The sequence below is a fragment of the Heteronotia binoei genome, chromosome 3 (genome assembly GCF_032191835.1).
Source record: "Heteronotia binoei isolate CCM8104 ecotype False Entrance Well chromosome 3, APGP_CSIRO_Hbin_v1, whole genome shotgun sequence".
Taxonomy (NCBI): Eukaryota; Metazoa; Chordata; class Lepidosauria; order Squamata; family Gekkonidae; genus Heteronotia; species Heteronotia binoei.
This window is the reverse complement of record NC_083225.1, coordinates 162,159,281-162,177,755: the sequence shown is the minus strand read 5'-3', so window position 1 is coordinate 162,177,755 and position 18,475 is coordinate 162,159,281. Positions and strand designations below refer to the sequence as shown.

The 18,475-nt window shown below is 41.7% G+C and overlaps 1 protein-coding gene across 3 annotated transcripts in view; it reads right to left on the bottom strand.

The window, feature by feature from the left end:
- ATP8A2 (ATPase phospholipid transporting 8A2) overlaps positions 1–18,475 on the bottom strand; it is a 499,041-nt gene that overhangs the window by 377,126 nt on the left and 103,440 nt on the right. For 2 of the 3 annotated variants that reach the window (XM_060234774.1, XM_060234775.1), the window contains 8 exons: positions 17,263–17,332; positions 14,299–14,426; positions 12,743–12,854; positions 10,180–10,345; positions 7,952–8,079; positions 6,072–6,149; positions 3,877–3,965; positions 2,122–2,166 (listed from right to left, as the gene is read on the bottom strand). In XM_060234774.1, the coding sequence (XP_060090757.1) occupies positions 2,122–2,166; positions 3,877–3,965; positions 6,072–6,149; positions 7,952–8,079; positions 10,180–10,345; positions 12,743–12,854; positions 14,299–14,426; positions 17,263–17,332 (816 nt within the window). Of the gene's footprint in view, positions 1–2,121; positions 2,167–3,876; positions 3,966–6,071; positions 6,150–7,951; positions 8,080–10,179; positions 10,346–12,742; positions 12,855–14,298; positions 14,427–17,262; positions 17,333–17,620; positions 17,710–18,475 lie in introns of those variants that run through there. The other variant, XM_060234776.1, reaches the window with a different exon arrangement.

The window sequence follows — 18,475 nt, the reverse complement described above, 5'->3', positions numbered from 1 at the left end:
TTTGGTGGGTTAAAATCTAATTCGAAACTAATTTTAATGGTGGTAGATCACCAGCACTTTTGTCCGAAAAAAACAGATCATGACCTTTTCGAAGTTGGACGTGCCTGCTATAGACCTTCATTTTACTCCCAACATTGGTCCTCAGGAACAATTTTTCAGGCTTTCAGTGGATGGCAGTGGGAGAGGGAAAGGTGGAAAATGTCACTCTGCAAAGTCTGCAATTGGTTGGATACACCTCCCTACTCACATATATGACTTTGAAGAACATTTGGAAACTTGAGCTGACTTAGACAACAGCAGCCAAATTAATCACATAATCTTTTTAGAATGTTCATACTTCTCATTCTTAAACCATGGGAAAGCTGTTGGCTCCTTAGGGTCCATGTGTCCTGGAATTATGTGGTCAAGGAGCCAGAGGAAGAGGCAAACAGGACCCCTCTGTGGACATTTCTCCTAGGGAAAAGGGTGCAGGACTGAAGGCGGAAGCTCCCCCCCCCCATGAGTGATACAGCAGTTTTTAAGATGAGTTGCTCAATGTATGTGTGACTGTATTTATTTATTTATTTATTGGATTTATATCCCACCCTCCCTGCCAAAGCAGGCTTAGAGCGGCTAACAACAGTCAAAGCAAAACAATAAAACAGTAAATAAACAATTAAAATTTTAACAATTAATACTAATTAAATAATATTAATACGGTTTAAAACGATTTAAAACAATTTTGGTGCTAATGTTGATTTCATATAGGTCAGGTCAGGGGATCCCCAATCTGATTCTGGTCACAAGTCATGTATAATTAAACCCCAAGATTTTCATCTTAAATCCTGCTCCAGATGACCCCACCCACCTTCAGAGTTCAAGGTGTTGACAAACTGGCTATAGGGTCTTTTCTGCAGTGATTCCTTTTCTTTGGAACACTTTGGAACAACTGTTTAATTAAGCATTGGTTTAAGTATATGTGCTGCCAAAGTGAGTATTTTGGAACCTGAACAATTTGGCTTTAGTAAGGGTTATTCTATAATGTATAACACGATAATCTTGTCACATTTGGCTGAAATATATTTAAAGACAAATGGACTATATCCTGCCTTTTTAATAACTAAAATCAGCTTCTGATACTGTAAGGAGAGAAAAGTTGTGGGCCAAGCTACAAAAGCATGCAATTTCAAAATGTTTATTACTAATTCAATTACTGCACTCTAGCACAACTCTGTTGGTCATGTGGTTGAGGAAAGATCTTTTAAGAGATAATATACCTATGGTAAAAGGAGTGCAGCAGGGTTGCATTTTGGCTTCAACACTTTTTGCACTCTACTTAAATGATCGGAGTCCCTTCTTGTTAAAAGGGACTGTAATAGCTCCATCGTTAGAGGGGCATCTAATTAACACAATGCTTTATGCTGACAATGTCCTCCTACTATGATTGACTAGGCAGGATTTAAGAAATCAAATAAATTAATTTATTGGCTACTGTGAAATGGAGCAACTTAGCATAAAATTGAAAAATGTAAGATCATGGCACCGAAATTTTTTTAAATGTATTTTATGTCTATTTTACTCTATGTTTTATGGTTTTAATGCTGTACTATTACGTTGACTCATGCACATGCATGTCTGTGTGAGCAGCCCTGAGCCCACCTTGGCGGGGAGGGCAGGATAAAAGTGGAATTGAATAAATAAATGTCAACATAAATCTAAAATATTACTGTTTGGAGACCGTAGGAAGATGGGGGTATCTTGGGAGGTTGCAAGGAATGGAGTTTTATTTAGACATCACACCAAAATCCTGTTATATCTTGGGATCTTATTCGTTATAGGCTGGGGGAATAAATTGTGGAAAGGCAGGATAAATTTGCTTCCAGTAAACATACTTCCTTTAGTTCTGTTGCAGATATGATGTGGCTTATAGCTTTCTCTGGCACCCTTTCTTCTGGCTGCATTTCCTAAACTTGCACTGCTGCTGTCAGAAATAATCGTGCCAGATGTCTGCCACCTGAACCATTCGAGACACTTGCCTAGGGCCAATTCAGGTTTGTCACTTGCCCATGACAATTCAGGTTTGTAATAAGAGGAATTCCCCACTAAATAATGTCAAAATATTGCCAGCGATTGTTTACCTACCTGAAATCTTCTGATGAACATTCTCTGGCCAGTTCTGGAAAGTGACTAAAAGGGAATGAGCACAACTAATTAACCATCTGGCCAAAATAAAAGAGTACATACTAAAAGTTGCAAAGCTTCACCTGAATCCAATGGAGCCTCTGAATGAGTAAAACAGAAAGACAAAGCCAAGTGAATCTAGGAATGGAAATATGCAGTTTCAAATGCAAAGAAACCCAAGCCCTGCCACTTGCAAGGACTACATGCTCTTCCTTCCCAGGATAGATTAAGTATCCAGTGGGATAACAGCTTCAAAGAAAGTTATGAAACAGGGTGTATAATGGCTGGGCTCTCTATGGCGCTCCTCCTTGATTCCACCCTATTTTTATAATATGGTTGATTAAGACCAGTGTTCCAGAATTGCCACATTCCCTCCTGTTTCCCAACAAGCAGACCTATGTATCCACTAATAATGCTGAGAACTACTGAAGTATGGAATACTGTGTACAATTCTAGTCATCGCACCTCAAAAAGATATTATAGCATTGGGAAAAGTGCAGAAAAGGGCAACTAGAATGATTAAAGGATTGGAACACTTTCCCTATGAAGAAAGGTTAAAATGGGGCTCTTTAGCTTGGAGAAATGTCAACTGCGGGGTGACATGATAGAGGTTTACAAGACTATGCATGGGATAAAAAAGGCAGAAAAAAAAGTACTTTTCTCCCTTTCTCACAATACAAGAAATCATGGACATTCAATGAAATTGCTGAGAATCGGGTTAGAACAGATAAAAAGAAGTACTTCTTCACCCAAAGGTGATTAACACATAGAATGCACTGCCATAGGAGGTGGTGGCAGCTGCAAGCATAGACAGCTTCAAGAGGGGATTGGATAAACATGTGGAGCAGAGGTCCATCAGTGGCTATTACCCACAGTGTATTGTTGGAACTCTCTTATGGCTATGTTAATGTCAGGAGCATTTATTTCCACTATCTGGTCTCACTCTATCCACCTTTAATGTCTGAAAGGCAAGGCTTCCATTTTTAGTCAGTGATCTTTAACTGAGTATTCTCCACGTTATCCAAGAGAGATACATATGAACACATGAAGCTGCCTTATACTGAATCAGACCTTCGGTCCATCAAAGTCAGTATTGTCTACTCAGACTGGCAGCAGCTCTCCAGGGTCTCAAGCTGAGGTTTTTCACACCTTTTTGCCTGGACCCTTTTTTGAAGATGCCGAGGATTGAACCTGGGACCTTCTGCTTACCAAGCAGATGCTCTACCACTGAGCCAGAGTGCAGTGAAAAATATAGACGCCACTACTGTAAGTATTTGTGCTCATACTAAAAACAGAATGACACACCAAAAACACAAATGGATAGCCAGATAGCTTCAAATTGGAAATAATCCTAGGATTTACCATTTAGGAAACCTTAAAATGTACAATCTGTTCTGAATTCAATGGAAGTTTATGGATACAGAAAGGAGTTTTCCCTCATTCCTCAAATCAGCCATGACTTATGGCCATGGGATTAGATTCTTCCCACTGGAGGCCAGAGAGAAGTATCTTAGCTATCATATTCTGCTATTAACATCTGGGTTGCTTGCAAAACTCAGATGAGAAAAACATCTTTACAGTCTCATCTGGAGGAAAAGAATATCCCCCCAAAAAATGTAACAGTGTAATCAATGTATTATGTAAAACCAAAGAATCTGTCACTCCAATAACACTAGACCAGTAAGCTACTACAGTGTATACTGCAAAGATACATACCCATATGTAACTCCAGCAATACTACATTTCTTGAAGTTCATGATATTGCATGTTAAGGTACCCGTTTTATCAGAAAACAGGTATTTTACCTAGAATACAAATGAAATGCAGTGAGGTATAATGCATGAGTATCAGTCAAGGAAATCACAGGAAACAGAAACAGGCATAATTAGCCAGAAAGTGATAGAATTTCCAAACACTTTTTTATAATAAAATCCACAAAAGATTAATTCAGCACAGCTGAAGGACCACCCATTTATGTGCTATGTTTTTAAGGTTATACAGATTTGCAGAATGGCATTACACAACACTAGCCCATTATCTGGCTCCAGAACTGTCAACATCATAAAAATAAACAATATTTGATACAAACTATGTATACTGCAAAGCAAAACTGCAATCCAAGCAAAGTGTAGCCCTTTTAGACCACAATGATTTCAAAGAGTTAAGCATGTGCTTAAATCTCTCCAATTTAATTCCAGATTGCTTAATGTTGCCTGAATTGTGAACTTGAACGGTCTTTTTTTTTTTTTGCAATCCTGAACATATTAAAGACTGAGTCATCATAGGATAAGGCTTGATCCAACAATCTCTTGGTGTAACCTGAATAGTCTTCCTCTGATGGAAGGCACCTATCTCCACAGGATTCCTTCTGTTAGAGGAAACTTCTCACTCACCACAGGACTCAAACCATTATAAAAGGAGGCCAGATTTATTATGCACTAAAAGTATGTGCATATCAACAACCGCTGATTCCACATTTTTCACTTTTGGTGGTTTTTTTAAATGAACATGCCAATATTATCAACAAACAATGATTCTCCTATTGCCAATATCACTGCACATTTGCAGGAGAGGCCATGTCCCCAGAACAGAAAAGGGGGGGCTCCGGCTTAATAGCACAGCATCTGCTTTGCATGCAGAAGACTCCAGGTTCAATTCCTCACATCTCCATATAAAGGGATTGGGGTAGCAGGAAATGTGAAAGACCTTGGGAGAGCTTTTGCCAGTCCAAGCAGACCATAGTTACCTCAACAGTCTCACTATACAACAGCTTCTTGTGTTCAAGTATCAACTGCCAGATTAGGAGAGTAAAATGTAGGCAAGTAAAATATTTAGGATCTGAATCTGCTTTATATCAAGTGATCCCCAGGACTGCCATGGGGGATCACATGGCGGGGGGGGAAGGCCTCAGTATGGTGGGGAGGGGGGGAAAGAGAGGCTTCCAACCAGGTGTGGGGGGGTTCACCTTTGCATGTATCTGTGTGTTTTGAGTGTAGGGGCTCTGTGTGTGTTGTAGAGACTGTGTGGAGGGGATGTGTGTGTGTTTTGAGTGTAGGAGCTGTATATGTAGGGGACTGTGTGTGTTTAGGGTGTAGGGGCTGTGTATGTGTGTGTTTGGAGTGTAGGGAGTGTGTGTGTGTGTGTGTGTGTTTTAGGTGTTGGGGATGAACCTAGGGGACATAGCTTGGAGGTGGGGCTTTCCTCAGTCACTTCTCACTTCTCCAGAAGCCCTCTCACCTTTTCAGAAGTGAGCAGTGACTCACAAAAGCTCATACCCTGCTACAAGTTTTGTTAATCCTCAGGGTGCTACTGGCTACTTGCTTCGAAAGAAGTACGGTATCTCTGATGATGCTGTTATTCTCTAGACCAGTACTGTTTGAAGCAGTGGACTCTCCAGGTTCTCAAACAAAGGTTATTCCCTGCATTCCCATGCTGGGAACTGAAACTGCTATCTTCAGCTTGCAAAACATATGCTCTATCACTGAACAATGGATCTTGCTTTGCATTGTGGCTTCAAAACAGAGGTTCTATTCACAGGTGACTAAAAAGCACATCAAGGAATGGTTGAACATGTAAAGCTTCCTTTCAATGGAGATTTTAACTGAACACAGAGTGTAGGATATGTGACATTGTTCAGCGAGAAGCTAAAAGTACCACAACATACTGTATTAGGCATTGCGCAAACTTCCACGGTAATCTAAAGCTTAAGAAGGTGTGCCTTCAAAAATGGAGATGCAGGTATCTTGTGGCTCATTGCTGTGAGGTGGGGGCAATCTGCAGCTTCAGGGCTGGCCTCCCTGACACCTCAAGCACATTCACAGATTGCAAAAGTTGAACAACCAAGTTCTGGATCCCTTAATTCCTTTTTCATGAAAGTGCTTCAATACAGCAGCAAATGCTCACGATCTCACCTGGCCAAGCTCCTCATTAAGATTTGAAGTTCTGGCCATTGCAGGTGTGTCTGTTTCATTATAATACATGTCTATGTCCTGAAAGAAGGGTGAAAGCAAGCAAAAGGCATGAAGTTTAATCTACATTTGAATCTGTGGCAGTTTCATAGTATAACCATTCCAGTTTGCCCCAAATCTTTCAAAGAGGGTGCTAGAAAGCAGAGATAGAACAAAGTTCATTTCACTGATTGTCTAGTCGTGGATAAACCTCACCCATTGTGGAAAAGGAGCACTGTCGTGTGCAATGTGTGATCCTCAACCCACTGCCATCTACAAGGGATGGTAGAAACATCATGCACAATATCAGGGAAGCCACAAACATGATTTTAGCAGGCTCCACCCAATCCTAGTGCTCACAGGATGCATTTTGCACTGGCAGTAATCTCATTTCAAACAACAGCCGTAATCCTGGGGGGAATGAGTGCCGATCCATGGTACAAGGAAATGGCGCGTGCTGAAACAACACTTGTACTGCTTTGGCTAGCCTATTTTTAGTGAAACCAGTGACGTATTTCTTTTTAAAGTGAGTACACTCAGAACTCAATCATGTGAAAAATTGAAATCCAGTGTTCCATCGTATGGGCACACATTGCTGTACATCTGAGGTTCTCCCTTGTGCAGCACGGGAGGGCACTAAGTAAATATGATACCAAATAGAGTGTTTTATTTGTATGATCATCACCTACAGCTTTTGGGAACCTAGTTTGGGTTGTTTTGAACTTAACTAGATTTTGGTAAAAATATGTTCTGTGGTAGAAGTGCTCTTAATGTTATATCCATAGCAAACTTATCATACCTTTTCTTGTATTTATAATTTATATTTTATAGGTGTGTTCTTAACATGGATTCTTAATTGGTAAAGTTACTACATAGTGCTCACAGGGGCACCTTTCTGATACCACTCATTCACTTTCGCCCTTTCACAGTGAAACTGGCTGATCGACACTGCTGCCAAGTCTTCACCAGGTTCTGATGCGTGCACAAACTGTGGCTTCAAGCTGGGTTTAAGCTACTCCAGGGCAGTAACTGAGAGAATCAGGGCAGTGGAACATTCTACATTAATTAAATATAAATACTGTATATTCATAAGAGAAGATACTGGAAGCACAAGAACAAATCTAAACCCTGACAATGAAGAGGGATTATTTCTTTCATGGGGCTTTTGCAATCACACAGCAGTAGTATAAAACCTTTTTTTTAAGAAGAGTCTTCTGGCCTCTAACAGACTTTGTTACCATGGTATAAGCTTTTGTGGACTACAGCCCACTTTATCATATGCATGAAGTATGTCTTTATTTAGCAGATATAGAGAGACATAAGTAAAAAATTGTAATCAGTAGGTCAAAAAATAATGAGGGTTGAGTCAAGGGTTGGAATGTAGGTGGAGAATACCATGTTCGATTATTCAACTATATCAACAGGTTTTTGCACATGATAATTTTGCTTATCAGGGAGAAAGCTAGGCTGGAAATTTTGCCACATACATGCTAGCTGTCCAAATGAAGGATGTCCTCCCTGTGATGGAAGGATCAAACATGCAGTTGTTTCACTTGTGTTTAGAAATGCTACAGGCTAAGAAGAAATGTGCCATGTGTTATTTCTGCATATTGCTATCAGGTCTGATCAACCGTGGTCTCTCTCCGGAGTCAAGAAACCTGAATTCAGCATGTCCATAGAAGGATCATCTTTCCCATTTTAAAAATTTGCCTCAAAAAGAAAAGAAAAACCTTATAGCTATGACTGGCAGCCAGAAGCATATTGCATATTTATAATTTAGCTTTGCTGCCCTTTTTATAGCATTATTTGATATGTTTCCCTCCCATTAAGATCCCTATACTCACCCAGTTTATAAAAAGAGCCTGAGTAAACTTCACTACTTCCAGAGTCACCAGCAGACTGATGGGAATGAGGTTGTTGTACAAGATTATGAAGGTGAGCAGATTATATCCAAAGTTGACTGACAGCGCTTCTGTGGGCCAATGTGGACAACAGAGAGTCACTAGAGAGGCAAGCGCTTAACCACACTCTCCAAAAGCTACTTAGACTTCAAAAAAGAGGAACGTGCAAATGAGCATCAGACTCTACTATACAGGAGTGATATAAATTTTAAAAGGAAAGCAGTTAACCCCATGCGAGCATCATCTTCGTTTGGAGGATCATGTGGTTGGTAGATCAAAGCATCCTTTAAAAATGTAGGATTAGAAGGCGAAAGATTACTTAACTCTCTGCAGTGAAGCAACAGCTAAACCATTGTCCATTGTTGAGCCCTACATGTTCACGTTACCAAGAGCATGACAAGGTCTGAAGAACATGCAATCTCAAGGGCAAATTTGACTGGGAAGGGCAGAAAAAGGTGAATGGGATGTCTCTTGGAAAACCCTCAGCTCCCAAGGATGAATACTGCAGGAAGACCCTATTTCAAGGGGATTGAATCCCTTACTTTTTTTAGCAATACATTTCTGAATCTGGAAAGAGGCACAAAATTGTCTAGGAATCCACATGTGCTGCTTGAGGAAACATGTGCGGAATCAGTTGAGATTTATATAGTGTGATGAAAAGAACACAAATGCTCTGGAGCCACGCTAGCATGGGAGTATAGAAGCCCTAAGTGTTTGCTCTCAAGGGGCTTTCAAGGTGAATGAGAAGTAGAAGGTGGCTTGCCATTGCCTTCCTCCATAGAGACTTCTTCAAGGGTCTCCCATCCAAGCACTGACTCCGGCTTTGCTTTCAGCATCTGATGAAATCAGATTATTCCATGCCACCTTCCCTCTCCCTCTAAATTTCTCCCTCTCCCATTTTTAGTAAATTTACCATCTAGCCTTTTGTTTTGTTCTTGTTCTAATTTTGGCAGAACTATTTTTAAGAAAAAGAGAAATTAGCAACAAGACACCATTAGGCAGGAAAGAGCATTCTGTCCAGAAGCTATAATTGAAGCCCATTCCAGATGGGACATTTCTAGTGCTCTACAAGCCTTCTAGAAGAGCTTCTGCCCTCTGAGGAGATTAGAGTTTTGTCAATAGGCCTACCCAACCGGCAAACATATCTAAATCAACAAGAGAAAAAGAGCTCACAATGGCTCTGGCTATCAGTCAGGCGTTCATCACACTGTTTCAGAGGCATTCATTTGTTGTTTGTATGACTGCCTCACCTGATAGTATCCAGAAAGCATTTTAAGAACCTGACATCTAAATTTTCCCTTGACATAAAATATGATCAGTAAGATCCACAAAGCACTGTCAGAACATCTGCACCAAAATCTCTTCCGTTCCACTGCAGAACAGGTATCTGTACAGCAGCCCACAGATTCCATTTAAGAAAAGCAGGGAAAGCTTTTTCCTCACCACTGTGTTTCAGTCAACTGGTAATCATGGCTCATGAGCAATGGCAGAAGCACCCCAACACATCAGAGCAGGAAGAAGCCAACAGCAACTAAGAGGGAGGTGAGTGCCATAATCTTGTTTTTGAATGAAGCAGAGGCTTCAATGGGACCTGCTACATAGCTCCTGTGACTGTATGCTCTCCATACATATAAAATGATGAATCCATCAACCCAGTTTGGGGCTAATTTCACTGGAGGAGGGAAATCTATGCTGTGAAAGTTTCCAAACTTTCCACCATCGCTGATCACTCTTCCATATTGTCTTGTACTCCGAAGAAACTCTGCCTGCCTGCCATGGAACACTTGCAATATTGCAGAGGATTCTGAAGCAGGCTCAGTCTAAACAGGACATCCTAGCAGGCCTGTTTGATCTTTTGTACTCAGGCCACATTGAAGGTACATGCATCCTGCAATCCACTCTTGTGGCCGAGCATGGTAGAGGTTGCCAGTAGATGCATTGTGTTTTTCAGGAACAGTTGTCCGCCACTGCTGGTCTCCATTCAGCTCTTTCCATAAAGCCCAGAAATCCACAGACCACAGTCTGTGAAAGGTTAGACAAAATGTATGTTTGGACATCCATTGTTGTTTCTAAGCCTTTACTTATTCTTCCCCCCCACACACACACACCTGTTTTTGGCAAGGCATCTCTTTCTGTGAATACTAACATCGTGCAATCGTACTCCCGCTTACCATTTGAGCCAAGGTACCAGACGACTTTGTCATGGGTTCTGTTCCATAATAAGGCACCCACAGAACTCACAAGAGCCATGACAACGAGGATGCAAAACAAAATAAGAATCTGCATATTGGTCACTTTTTCCACATTTGATCTCTTCAAGGGAGCTTTGGTTGAATTCTGCAAAGGAGCAAAAATGTAAGCACAATTTGGAGGGGGGGACAATTGCAGGTTTTGAAATATTTTAAATAAATCATCTTTAACAGAACTCATTATAAAGGACAGGAGCGGCTGCTCTGTATAGAAATTCTCAGGTGTATAGAAATTCTCAGGCTAGGACCAGGTGTTATAGCAAATCCATGCCTGCTGCTGAAAACAGAAACTTCACATTTTTCTCTTCTCCATGTAATCTCTAGCAGTTCAAAAGACATTTCCCCATCTCCAGTATCATTGGACATTACTGGCAATGGGAGAGGAAGCAAGATGTACAAGTGCAATCCAATGCAGAATTAATGTAGCCTAATGGAATTAATGGACTTTAACTGGAGTAAATCTGTTTAGGATTGGACTGGCAAGGCTGCTGTTTCTGATGGCAACTTGGTTCTCCCAGAACATCAGCCCCAGCCTCAGCCTCATTTTTCTGCCCCTGCATGCCCTCAGCCCTACCACTATCTGTTCTGCATCACAGTTCTGGTGCAATGTGGCTGGGCCATACTATACATTCAGTGCTGGTTGATGTGTACTGACTGTGTCAAGCTGCTGCATCAACAGGATGCCCTGCCTCTGCTTCCAATACAAGAGCATTGCTACTACAGGTGATGATGTCACTGAGACCAATTTCAAACAGTGACTGGTCTAGCAACTCACAGACATGGGTATAAACACAAAGGAAATTAAGACAAGGTGCTCTTTTAAAATAGGTGCCAAGCAATACTCCCTCTAAGCTGTGGAGCCTTGTGAGCTACTGACATTACAGTTGTGAGCTACTGCATACATTAGTTTGCTCTGGGGTCATTTCTCCTGAGCCAAGACAAAAATGTATGAGCTGGAGCCTAAAAAACTGTGAGCTAGCTCACATAAATTCAGCTTAGAGGGAACACTGGTGCCAGGGGTGGCAGTAGACATGGCAATCCTCCCCCAGTGGGTTTTTTTTATTAGCAAATGTTTGCAGAGTATTTCTTCATACAAATGTTTGCAGTGCTAATAAATAAGTGTGGTGCCTATTATTTCCCTAACAGTGCTCCAGAGCTTTGAATCATGCATTGCTTCCAAAACTCAGCAGGTACAATTTTCCCCATCACTGCATCTGAAACAGCTAGACAACCTGAAGTTTTACCTGTCATTTTCTTTTAAAAGACACATGAGCTCTGCCAGGAAAAAATATAGCTAATAACACCCTCTGATGTAGCCAATCCTCCTGGAGCTTACAGGGTTCTTAGTACAGGGCCTACTGTAAAGCTCTAGGAGGATTGGCTACCTCAGGGGCATGTGGCTTAATATGCAAAGGAGTTCCTGTTATAAAAAAAGCCCTGCCTTATATATTTCTCCACAAGAGGAACTCGTCCTGTTTCATGCTGGCATTCTGGTCAAGATTGTGCGATCTTCTAATTTAGGGGCAGAGATGGAGGCTAGCATGCCTGATTCTCTCTCAGTGCTCAGTAGCCTTTTAAGTTAGGCGCTACTGTGGTCACCAAGTATTGATGTCATGGTTGTCAACCTCCAGGTCAGGCCTGGAGATCTCACAGAATTACCAGTGATCTCCAGATTACATAAATCAGTTCCCCTGGAGAAAATGGCTGCTTTGAAGGGTGGGCTGTATGGCATTGCACCTACCAAGGTCCCTCCCTTCCCCAAACCCCATCCTCACCAGGCTCTACCCCCAAATCTCCAGGAGTTTTTCAACCCAGAGTTGGCAATTCTAAATTGATGTCAATGAAGAGTAAAGGGTTGTCTTATAATAATTGCTCTTCAGCAGCATTGAAGCCTTTGCCAATGAACTCTGAAGCTGTATCTTTAGCAGAAGACTGGTCTGTAGGAATTCCCATGTAGTAGAATTTATTTATGTGCTATGGAATGTTTTGCTCGCTAATTAGTGCATATCGAGTCTATGGTAAAGGAACAGCAACAAAGGCCAGCTGAAAAGCCGGCAACCAAATGAAATAAAAACAACTGTCAAAAAATGTTGGTCTTCCCCATGTGGGGAGACACCCATAAGTGTTAGGAGCATGTTTTACTAGGGAATAAGGTTTTAGTTAAAGTCTGTGAAAACTGGGCAGCTTTCATTGCTTTGTTTCTTGTATATATTACCTATTTTTTATTGCACTGTTTTCCAGTTCTGCATTTCAGTCCCATTGCACAATTTCTTCATATTATATTTTTCCACTGAATGCATTACACTGTTTCTAGTGCATTGTTCTCTAATTTTTCTCATCCAGATTTCTTCACAGTTGGTTGTACGTTTTATATTGTTCTTAACTGTAATCTGTCTTTAATCTCAGCAAGCAAGGGGGACTAAGAATGAGAATAAGTAAAAAAATAAGCCAATACTATTGACAAAAAAAACCAAAGCTACTTTACCTGCATAAGTTTCGTATCGTGTCCTGTGTAGACGACTATTCCTAAAACCCACTGCGTGTTTCTTATCTGTGCACCTCTTAGTAAGATCTGATCAGGTCCAACTGGAACCGGACTGAAAAGCAAAAAAGCTGTAATGTCAAAAATGCAGTCTTAAAACAAGATGTTCTAAAACTTTAAATAGGCATTACCAAGCCAGTTAAATGAGTGTTTAATTAATTCAGTAGAACAGCTAGATTCAAGCCCAGCATTACCTTAGAGACAAACAAGATTTTTTGGGGGGGTATAAGCGTTCAGGAGTCAAAAGCTCCCTCTGTCAGATACCAGCTTTGACTCTCAAAAGCTTCTACCCCAAAAATCATCTTGGTCTCTAAGGTGCTACTGTTCTACTGTAGACCAACACAACTGCCCTCTGAAATGAATTCAGTGGATGGATGGATGGATGGATGGATGGATGGATGGATGGATGGATGGATGGATGGAAAGAGTTGAGCTATCACTGTAGACATACATGGCACTTGGCTCAGTCTGAAGTTGGTGTAGTGTCCTTGACTAAGAAAATGACCTGCACTGTAGTGGCCCTGCGATCAAATCCCACCACTTCCCCAAACGTACTTCCACAAGCCACTTTCCTTCAGCCTCAGCCACCATCTGCTTCTGAAGCAAACTGCAGAAGGCTCCTTTGTGTTAATGAAGTGCTTTAATATTCCAGAATAAAACTCAAGCACAGAGCGGCGGAGGCACATGGAGGTCTCTGCCCTCCTGCATGGGATGGACTACAGCCCAGGAAGAAATCTGGAGACCCAAGGCATGAAGAGAACAGAGGCTTCCAGCCAATCAGTAGTGTGGGATTGACCCAGAACCAGAATGGTGGGAAGAGGGTGGCTAGCTGTCTCAGCAGTCCTTAACCGTAAAGTGGTGTCATTCAGACTACAAGGATTCTGGGCTAAGCAGGCAGAGGCTGGAATAAGAGGTTAGGTCCTGATGCTGGGGAAGGCCATTAAGGCCATGGTATAGCATAGTTGGGGTTGGTCATCAAGAAGAAGAAGACAACATTGGATTTATATGCTGCCCTCCACTCAGAGTCTCAGAGCAGTCTACAATCTCCTTTATCTTCCTCCCCCACAACAGACACCCTGTGAGGTAGGTGGGGCTGAGAGAGCTCTCCCAGAAGCTGCCCTTTCAAGGGCAAGCTCTGTGATAGCTATGGCTAACCCAAGGCCATTTCAGCAGCTGCAAGTGGAGGAGTGGGGAAATCAAACCTGGTTCTCCCAATAAGAGTCTGCACACTTAACCACTACACTGGCTCTCTCCAAGAGCAGCTAAAGGCAGGGAGTGAAGTAACTACCAGGGAAAGCCTGTACTATAGGCACCATGGTGCTATAATTAAAGACAAAGTCCCAAGTAAGAAGTCCAGGGGAGAGGGGCACCACATGGAGGGAAGACCCCTACCCTGCATGCTGTTGGCCCCAACTGTGCAAGTTGCCCTTAGGCAAGTGCCCCATTTATGCCCGCCCTCACAGTTTTTGAAAAAGTGGCAGCAGTGGTTAAATAAATACCTTTGGCCATCTAACCGCAGGTTTCCAGTGAAGTCATAAAGATGGCGGTTGGGCCCTTCACATTCTATCCTCCCAGACACTTTAATCAACTGTTCTCTTGATTGGAGACCAGCAGTCTGTGTCAAGCCCTGCAAGGAACCACGATCATCAAATCATTATTTATCTTGCCAGGCCTTATAGAAAAGCATATTAGTATGTAATCATATATTATATGGAATCAGAATGGTGGTCCATATAATGCCCTAATGATCTGCTCTAACTAGCAGCAGCTATTCAACATCTCAGGTTGTCGAACCAGTTGAGATACAAGATCTAGAGAAGCTGGCAGCAAAACCTAGAACCTTTGGTATGCAAAGGATCTGCCCTCCTACTTGAGTTGTGGGTTTTCTCTTCCAGGACTCTGATGAGCCAATTAAATCAGCACAGACTCATTCGACATTTGTCTCTATGACACATTATGGGAATCATATGTTTATCCAAGGTGGCACAGACCAGAGGGAGGAAGGATGTACAACACGTACACAGGTATTCTCTATCAACACACACCCATTGGGACCTCATGCATTTTTAGTCTAGATTGCTTAGCATACATCTGCCTAATGGCACTGTAGCATAACAGCCCTGTCTTTATTTTAGGCTGTTTCTAAATGTACATTCCTCTTGACTGGTAAATGGACACAAGACTTCAGGACATAAAAAGAACCTCCTTCACTGAAGAATCAAAACCCAATTACTGAAAAAGTACAGTCTATAGTTTTCATATACTCTTTCCATCACTCCTTGATTCTATGTTTTTACTCATTCAATGGATCTCTCAACAGAAGTTATGCTTGACTTGGTGTAAACTGAGCACACAGGTAACTATCCTATGGGCACCTGAAACCTGGCAGTCAGACAGAATTCTACCAGGCCTTATGTATACCTACTCCTCAGGTTTAGGAGCCAGTCCTATGACTGGGGAAGGCAATGGCAAACCACACCGTAAAAAGTCTGCCATGAAAATGTGAAAGCAACGTCACCCCAAAGTCGGAAACTACTGGTGCTTGCACAGGGGACCTTTCCCTTTTCCTTCCTATGGGATTCTACAGACCAAACTAGATGATCTGTTTCTGTTTGACATGAGTCTGGTCAAGCTTTCCCTGACCCAACTTACAGCTGCATCTGCCATTGGGGAACTGATATCCTGAAGCATGTCAGGGCCTGATTCAGCTTGGGACAGCAGACTGGAAGGAGAGGCTTCAACAATCCCCCTCTCATGTCATTTTCCCATGCTGAAACAGCAGTGGATATCTCTGTTTGCCTTGCTCTGGGGCTCCATGTGCTGCAGTTAGTACATGTGCCCACAGCAGGGCAAACGCCCCTCCTCCATGGCTGCTGCAGTTAGTACATGTGCCCACAGCAGGGCAAACTCCCCTCCTCCATGGCCATTTCAGTTCAGGAGAACAGCACAGGAGGGGAGGCTGAAACCCCTTTTCAACCTGTGCCGTGCTCCTCAGCCAAACTGGGCTCTGGCATACTTGGGATGTTAGTTCCCCAATGGCACATATGACAGCAAATTGGATGAGGGTCTGACTCGTGTTAAAAATATTATCTCATTTTGCCTTCATTGTCTAGTTTGGAAGAAAAATGACACAAAATGTGGCACCGAGGTGGCTAACTGCCCTGGGCCATAGAATTTGCATCCTGCCAGTTCATATAGAACTTCTATGGTTGTTGGTTTGTTTCTGGACACAATTCAAAAGACTGGTTCTTACCTTTTAAACCCTAAATTGCCTGGAATTAAAGTACTTGCAGGTGGCTTGTATAACCTGCCCATCAGTTAAGATCAATATCAGAGCCCCTCCTTTGTGTGCCTGTACCTTCCCAAGTATGGAGGGGGTGGGAAATAACTACTTCCCAAGTATGGAGGGGGGGGGAGTTTTCTGTGATGCAGCTCTGGGGGTAGAAGGCCTTCCCTATACCTGCTCACTTGGTACCTGGTCTGCTTAGTTTTAGGTACCCGAGGAAGACCTATTCTTCTCTTTTTGCTGAGGCACTTGGGTTAATTTTAGCGCCTTTGCTTTCTGGTTTTTTTTTAAAAAAAATCTTTCATTTCTTGCTAAACTGCTCTTTTTTTAAAAAAAAAGTGTCTCTTTTTTGCAGGTTTTTTTTGTCACAGATTTTACACTTTTGCCTTATTTTAATAAATGTTTTAAACTTTATTTTTTATCTTATGGAAATTGTGACAAAGTGTAGTCCTAAATAAACAAACAAATCAATGAAACTAGAATCAGGCTTCAGGAGGCCTAGAAAGATCAGACATTTCCAGGAACCCTGAAAAAAATGGATCTTGTGAGATTCCAATATTCACTCTACCACAAAAAAAAATCTGAAAAATAGGTTTTGTGGTGAAAATCAGAGGTGTGCAGGAAGACAAAATGCTCACCCCAGAGCCCAGCATCTCCATGTTCACATGTAAAACCACTATCATGCATCTGCCCTCAATTTTCTTGGCAGTTTCCTAAGGGTGATAAAAGATGAGGCCAGCAGTAGCTGCCCAATGGGGAACCAAACTGCTCTGTTCTGTTTTCTCATCTGCCAAAGGAGATACACATTCTAAGCTTGTGGCTATAATCCTGGAGAAGGAGGTATTATTCTTTTTTTTTTTGATGGGGAGAGATGTGAGACATCTCACACTTAAAACAATAAAATTCTAGAAGAAGTAAGTAAAAATATAAACAAATCAGCCCAATAAACACATACTCAGGAATGTCACTCTGTGCCCCTCTCCCACTTTTTCATAGGCTTTTCTGTCATGCCAAGGAAGGCAACCAGAATAAGTTTATGGTGCTACTTGAATAGAAAAACCAACATTCAGGCATTTAGCTGCACATCTCTTCTTAACTAACAGCAGAAGACTCTCTGCTATCTCTCTCTGTCATCTCACAGGCTTTCAAAAATGGAAAAAAAACAGTTAAGATTTACCTGTCGGATTTTAAGATTTGTCTCCCCATCAAGATTAGATGTTTCAATATAGCACATGGCCTGAGGTTCACTGTAAAGGCACAATAGCATTTTATTTATCTATCAACCACATAATTACTTGGCACCATGCTCTAACAATACCCTATCACAAAAAGAAGCCCACCAAACAAACAATAATAAATGCACACCAGATTTCCAAAACAGCAGAACTGATTTCTCCCCCCACAAGCTATTAACTTAATTTGATGTTCATTTTTGTACCACAAGGGATTTGACAGCCAATGATCTTTTTAAAAAATATGCACACAGACAAAAACGATTTAAGACAACAAATGTTTTATCCAGAATTAGGAAACACCACATTGAGAGCATGCACACTCTGGTGAACTGAGGCTTTTGTTACAAAAACGAAACATCTCTGCAATGTTTTATGTAAATAATGATGCAACGTTATAAAGAGTTAAAAGGGATATTGCGCTCAATTTATACAATAAATATCACAGCACTGTGGGAACTATAGTGAATCCTCTCAGCCTAAGCCTGAGAAACAAAGCCCTGCTGAGTACTTGGAAAAAACCCACAACTCTCATATTTAGCACCAAATGGGCATCCGTCATTATAGGTCCCTTGCATCCCAATTCAACAAAAGCTCACATTTGCAAGGGGATTAAGGGACAAGAACTAAGTGGAGGGAAGCTCATAATATTCAACTAAAAATTAATACAAGCCTCATATTTCCAGTTTTCATGTCCTGCTGGCATAATGAGATTGCCTCCCAAGTCAATTCAGGGACTGTGAGATTTGTGTTGTCAGATGAAGAGGCTATGATCAGCCTTTTTCATGTCCAACAAGTTCTCTCTGTTGCTGTCTATCCCTTCACAAATGAGCACTTGGGTTGGGGGGAGGCAGTGGAGCTGTTTCTGGCAAAATCTGAATGGAAAAACCAAATCTGCAAAATGATTGATGTGGCTCCTTCTCAAGTGAAAGTCATCTATCCACTAAACTAAGTGATACTAGTGTGAGGGGAAAAAACTTCTCTCTGCGCATTTCATCTGGCTCCTATGAGTTGGCTGCCTCTCACATAATATGTGTGCATGTAAAGTGCCTTCAAGTTGCAGCTGACTTATGTCAACCCTGTATGGTTTTCAAGGCAAGAACTTCTTTGGTGGCTGACCCTGCTTAGATTCCAAGATCTGAGGAGATGGGGCTAGCC